The sequence below is a fragment of the Vollenhovia emeryi genome, unplaced genomic scaffold (assembly GCF_000949405.1).
Source record: "Vollenhovia emeryi isolate VEMERY1.0 unplaced genomic scaffold, V.emery_V1.0 DF939331.1, whole genome shotgun sequence".
NCBI lineage: Eukaryota > Metazoa > Arthropoda > Insecta > Hymenoptera > Formicidae > Vollenhovia > Vollenhovia emeryi.
In genome coordinates this window covers 96,505-103,275 of record NW_011967035.1, presented here as the reverse complement: position 1 = coordinate 103,275, position 6,771 = coordinate 96,505, and the positions used below count along the sequence as shown (strand labels likewise).

Sequence of the window (6,771 nt, the reverse complement as noted above, 5' to 3'; positions counted from 1 at the left end):
GTTTCAGAAATATTTCCGACGCATTTCAGAAATATTTCCAAAGCATTTCTGAAGTATTTCTGAAGAATTTCAAAAATATTTCCGACGCATTTCAGAAATATTTCCGAAGCATTTAAGAGATATTTCTGAAGCATTTCAGAAATATTTCAGAAACATTTATGATATCTCAGCTTCGCGGACATTTCATGTATCTGAAACATGTCTGAAATATGCCTGAAATATTTTTTTGAAAGGTTTCATATTTCATTGACAGCTTTTTGAGAGCTTTCTGAAATATTTCGATGCTGTGTGGGGTACGTTTTTCTAAACTGAATAATTGGATCTTATTCCTTTGCGCATTAACTTGGCTAAAATGGACAGCCGATACTTTTTAGAATTTGACTTACTCGTATTATTTCTTTCACGTGACTCCAACATCCTTTTATCCGCCGGTACAGATAAAGTACTTCCAGCAAAGAGATGCAGAACGTAATTTCTCAATCGCAATAAGATATTCAAGTAAAAAATATCTTAATAAATGGATTGGTGGCTACGAGAATACATTGGCCACCAGAATCCCCTGATTTGACTTTTTTCTTTGAAGATTAAAAACAAATAGGGTGTGTTTGCACATATCCGATTCGCAATATTCAAGAAAAAGTAGCGAATCGTCAATAACATCCAAAATAACAAAAGCGACTAAACAATCAAATAAAAACAAGTTATCCGAACTGTAAAATAAAAAATATCTGAAGGGCACACACAGTATTACTGTATGTTATTTCGCCGCGTACAAATTCTTATACGAGACGTATGCGAGACGAAGTAAGAAAAGCACGACTGTTAATTCCCGTCGGGAGACCAAAGGTCTACGTTACGTCCACGGTTGAATATTTCACGCAAACTCACCTCTCGCCTGGAATTACTGGTGGTCGGTGTGCGTCTTCCCCTGGCAAAGCCGGCATCCATGGACCTGGTGTTCAAGGAAGCCTGCTCTTTCGGGTCGATGACCGGCGGAACACGATGGGGTGGCACCCTCGGCCTGTACTCCACGGTCCGGCTGCTGCTGTGACTCTTGGACTTCGGTGGCGTCATCGCGGCGCTCTGGCCAACGTCCGAGCAGCTCTCCTCGTCAGCTTCCTCAACGGGCGAGGGCGGCAACGGCGGGAACTCCATCACGTCGACGCTCACCTGCCAAGGTACAGCGAACTGCAGTTGAGAAGTGGAGAGGACCTCGAAGGCAGTCCGAGATCAAGAGGGACATCTTGTTAGTTTCACTCGAATAGATTCGTTCCACACGGAAACTCGTACTTACGAAGTAATTATGGAACGCGTGGATTTTATTCTGTCTTCGAAAAGAGAAATAAGCGTGAAGTCAATCTAAGCACCTTAGCCATTAATCTAGACTGCAAACTTCACAGTGATGTTTTATTAAAACAAAAAATAAAATCGTATTTTGCGCGCAAAACAAAAACGACGACGACAGAGAACAATTATCCTCGTTCTTGCGCTTGAAAAGTCCTCTTTTGTTGAACAGTATTATTGCTTTCTATTAAGTGTTCGACATGTGGTAGGAATGATGATTGGTATATCGTTTTTTATTTGGTAACACAGTTGTTTCCAAATTAAACTCTCCATGGAAAACCTTATGTCTAAAATGGCTACCATATTGCTCTAATTTTGAATAATATTTGTCTCAGTTCACGTTTCTCTCTTCTTAATGTTTTACGAACAACTTTAACCGTACATTATAATTTTATGTTAAGTTATAATCACGAGAGTATGTTTAGTAATAAATGAAATCATATAAAATTGTGAATTTTAAGACAATAATGTGAGCAATCGATTATACATTTTGCGTGACAGATTATCGTGTCAATAACCAAATACTTAGCCGCGTAATGTCTCCATGCGGAATGTTTCCAAATTGAAAATTTAATCTCGCACAGCTTTTGTAAGCATCAAAATGTGTAAGATAATCCGTTGTTTTCACATCACTTAATAGGGACAAGCAAATCGCTTGCTCTAGCAACCCCGAAAATCGCTTCTATCTCTGGCAGAATTGATTTTTCGAGCGATATTCGTTCAGCATTTTTCACTCGATCTAGTGAGCACTGCTATCTACTCTGTAAGTATTGAACCTCTTTTTCATAACGTCCTGTATATGACTTGACGAACAATATTGCGAGATATGCGTAGTCGAGATTTAATTTCAAGTCGACACAGGCAGCTTCACTCTCTAAAGAGTTGGTGGATGTAAATTTTCAATAAAAACTAGCTCGGCTCAAAACCTGTTAACCGATGAAGAACCCTCGTCGAGATACACGTATAAATGGCCATTTACTTCAATGGCTATTCAACAGAGCCTGTGAAATTTTTTTACCGAAGAAATGGATCAACAGGAGGTAATTCACAGCTCTGTATTCGAGAGGTGCTTTCTACAGATCGGCTGTTTGCCACTTTTTAAATCAAAATGCGGACGTGGAGGATCCTAAAGCCGTCTGTTTTATCGATATTCTTTGTTAGAAGCAATCTTTCAATTGGTTTTATAGAAATGCTAAACTCTTTTACGGAATTAAAGTACGCAGCAAAATCTAAACTATGTTGGTCGATTTTATATAAAAAACGAAAAAAATTAAAAATTGTACTAATTTTTGGTACACTTGACGACAATATTTGCTTGATAGAGAATTCTATAATAAATACATATACATATATACAAAATGAGACTAGCATATTCTAGGGACAACATATAAGAACAATATCGTGCAATTAGAACTAAGATTAAATAATGTAGAAAAAAGTTTTACTTCTAATAAATGCAAGTCCAGAAGAAGAGAAAAAGAGCAGTATGGCGTGTAGAAATAGTTGCAAGCTTATCAGTAAAGCCATGGTATTGACGATGCTAGAATTTGAACCAAAATATCTTTTGGATACCAAAATCTCGGTCTGAGCAATGTGTAGTTAATAAAATTTCAGCTTTTTTGTAAAAATTGCAAATTGACTAGCTATAAATTTTTGGACCGAATTCTCGGCCCTCCAACTTTTTCTTTACTGCTGACGAAAATACCGGTCTGAGGTGACCTCTAAAGTAGAACTTGGAATTAAAAATGTCGATAAATAATTCCTATCTTATCGACACTGATCGAGTTCACCAGCGACTTTAGGTCACTTTAGGATCCCCTTATCGTAGCCGACTCACTGACTTTAGAAAGATTAAAATGTCAGGTAATTACTTAAAACGTTTCGGACAAGAACTGAGTACAGGTCAAAGATATTAATAGATCCAACATCGGATGTTACACGTTACGCGATCAAAAATTAAACTCTCTCGCTGGAGTTAATTACGCGGGAATCAGTAAAGACGGATCTGCGTGCGGGAAGCGGGCCGCACGCGCGGTGGTTACCTCAGTATCACCACATTTCACGACGAAAAATGCGGTCGTAGCGCGGCATCACTAATGGAATCCTATATTATAGAGGTAATACTACCAATTTATAGACGGGGCGGCCGGCCCGCTCCGGTCTCAGCTGCTCGGCGCCTTTTCACCATCGCGGCGCGCGCCCACCACGGCCGTGTATCTCCTTCCTTGCATTTTTCACGACATCGCAGATGCACCGCGGTATCCCTTACTGCGGAAGCGGGACTCTCTATTTCTGCTTCGTTACGATAGTCTACCGAACCATCGAGTAAGATACTAATTGTAAGTATCCCTCTGAAGTCGCGCTGCTAGCGTATTCCTACGTTATTTGGTAAAATCACCGACATATACAGGGTGTCCCGTAGTGTTCTATCAAAATTATCTTGGGGCGGTAAAATGGATTGAAATAAACAAAAGTCCCATACCATATTGCAATATTTGCAATAATAACTCAGATATTGAATATTGAAGTCGGGAAAATAAAAGTGCGCCGAGACGGCACAGGGAAAGTTCCTATCCCGCTCGAACTATGGCACGACCCACTGTTTCTAGCATTGATTGGCGGCGCGCTCTTCCCCTGTCCTCACTATTCTTCACAGAGGAAGGATAGCGCGCCGCCAGCCAATGCTAGAAACAGTGGGCGATGCTATGGCTCGAGCGGATTAGGAACTTTGCCTGTGCCGTCTCGGCGCGCTTTTATTTGCCCGACTTCAATATTCAATATCTAAGTTACTATTGCAAATATTGCAATATGGTATGGGACTTTTTTGTTCATTTCAATCGGTTCTACCTTCCCAATATAATTTTGATAAAACACTACGGGACACCCTGTAGAATGAACTGAGCGTTGCCGGCACGTGCTATAGAGAAAGAGAGAAACGTACCTATGTCTGTCTCTCTCGCTAGCATCTCATTGGTATTTTTTGTTCTTCTACTACCAACAACTACAAATGGGAGGCTAGCAAGAGAGACAAACATAGGCCCACTGTGTTCTCTCTCTCTCTCTAGCATGTATCGGTTTGTTCCGCGCCACGCTCAGTCCATTCTATTAAGGTCGATGGATAAAACAGAGTAGGTAAGCGAGAAGAGCATTGAGTATGGGCCTCGGTATGAGAAAAGCTCAGTAGGAAGAGCAGTCGCCTGGCAAGGAAGGTCCCAGGTTCTCGAGTCCTAGTCTATTCCTCGCCCATTATTTTTCTCGCTCAAAAGCTGTTACCTTGTTACACGGCACGTCTTATTATTGTTAGTGCCTATCTCTATTTATTATTAGGGACCGAGCACGCTCCTACCTGGAATTCCGGATTCTTCGAGTCCTCCAGAATAGCGTCGATCACGTTCTCGATCTGCTTCTGATCGTTCTTGTGGTTCTCGATACCATTCTGGCGTAGCCGCCTGCCGGACGAGTAGACGACGTCGCTGGCGCCGTTGAGTTTCCTCCGGTCCGCGAAGTCCGCGTCTGAGCTGGCCTTGGACGTTTCGGAGTCGGAGCTGTATTGCTGTTGCTGCTGCCTGCTGCGCGACCTGCCGTCGTAAGGACTGCCGTCAATCGTCACGGGTTTCCGACCGTCGTGGACCGGCGGGAAATCGCTCTCGAAGCTATTTCGTTTCGAGCTCTGCTTCAGGTCGCCGTTTCGCCAGCGTTTACTCTCGCAGTAAGACTCGCTGTTCTTCACGTTCTCGATCTCCTTAATCGCGTCGCTCACCTTCTCCAGCTGCCGACGATTCTCCTTGAGCGCCTTCTTCACGATCTGATCCTCTATCAGCAGGTTCACCGGGATCTTAGAGGCCAGTCGCTCGTCGCTCACAGCGCACGCGAGTTTCTTCTTCGTCGTCACCTCGGCGAGCGCGCTATTCACCGACGACCTGCCGACATCTAGATCCGCCAAGTTAGGCGCCGTCGGGATACCGTTGCAGTTTCTCGATCGGTCCAGGCGGTAACCAATTTCGTCTTCGATCGGCGAAGGTGGTAGCCGAGGTAGGTCGAGGTTGTCGCGCTCCTTGTCCTTGTCCGAGATGTCAGACGCCTCCTCCTCCTCCACGGTAATCTCCAGCTGGGCCCGACTGCCGGCGTCGTTGTTGATCGCCGGCATTGACACGACCCGGATGAGATCCGGCGGTGGCACTGGCAGCGCGAATTCCGCCGGTGGCTCGTCCAGGCCCTCCAACTTGCCCTCCTTCAGCAGGCTCTTGATGTTGTCGAAGGTACTCGAGTATCGTTTCACGTCCGACAATCGGCTCCCTTCCTCGCTCCCGTTCTCAAAGGACAGACTCTTGGTCTTGGTCGGTGTTTTCGGTAGAACTTTGCGCTCCTTCTTGCGACCGCGCCGTATAACGTAGGTGCCGTTTTTCGTAAGCTCCTGTGGCCGTATCTGATCCAGATCGTTCGTGGACGAGTCCGAGTACGGTGAGATCAGATCGTCGTCGGTCGTCGACAGTCGCTGATCCTGCCAGTCGTCGAAATCGCGCAGCTTCGATGCGGAACCTACACCTGGAATATAATCAACCGTATCTCGTTCGTATCCTGCCTTTCTTCCTTCCTGCTTCCCGCTGTTCGTTTTCACACACACACACACACACACACACACACACACACACAAACCAGCAGATAGAATATACCTAATCTATACTAATATTATAAAAAGAAAAGGTTTGTCAGTTTGTTTGTTTGTCCTCGATGATCTCTTAAACTAATGAACTGATTGACTTGACATTTTAACACAAGTTTTAATTTAAAAAAACAACAATAAGTATAATTACTAGTGAAATGTATGGTAAAATAAAATAAAAAACTCGTAAAATTCTTTGAAATACCGTGTTGTCCCACGATTACAAACTTTTCAGAACAAATTTGAAAAGAAAATTTTCTCCGTGTGACAAATTTCTCTCCAAGATTAAGGGAATCCTTCAGCCATCTTTTTTTACCGACACAGCCAAATATAGTTTTTGCGCTTGTAATTATTTTTATTAGCTTTTATGCATAAAATAACACCAGGATAAGTTGCGGACCGCACAGCAGAATATTTTCGTACTTAAAACATTCAGTTCAGAAGTCTAATAAAAACAATGTTGGTATTTGAAATTTTCAATTCGTAGTTGTAACTAAATTTGAAATTGGCTTTATATAATTGCAAAATTCTTCCACATGATTAAAGTACGCGTAAAGACAAAACCAAGAACAGTCATCTTTATATAAAAAAACGAAGAAAAATTAAAACTATCACTTTATAAATGATTGAGGTCAGCAATTGCTGATAGTTTTAATTTTTATACGGGTGTTTCAGGGTAAAGTGTCCTAACTTAAAATATGAACTTAGGACCTCAAAACAAGAAAAAACTTTCCTCTGGAGACATGTCCGTAAACGCTTTGTTT

The 6,771-nt window shown here is 42.5% G+C and overlaps 1 protein-coding gene across 2 annotated transcripts in view; it reads right to left on the bottom strand.

Moving 5' to 3' along the window:
- Positions 1–6,771, bottom strand: part of LOC105558570 — a 44,684-nt gene that overhangs the window by 24,799 nt on the left and 13,114 nt on the right. For both annotated transcript variants that reach the window (XM_012006322.1, XM_012006323.1), the window contains 2 exons: positions 4,691–5,889; positions 889–1,170 (listed from right to left, as the gene is read on the bottom strand). In XM_012006322.1, coding sequence (XP_011861712.1) covers positions 889–1,170; positions 4,691–5,889 — 1,481 coding nt within the window. The remainder of the gene's footprint in view (positions 1–888; positions 1,171–4,690; positions 5,890–6,771) is intronic.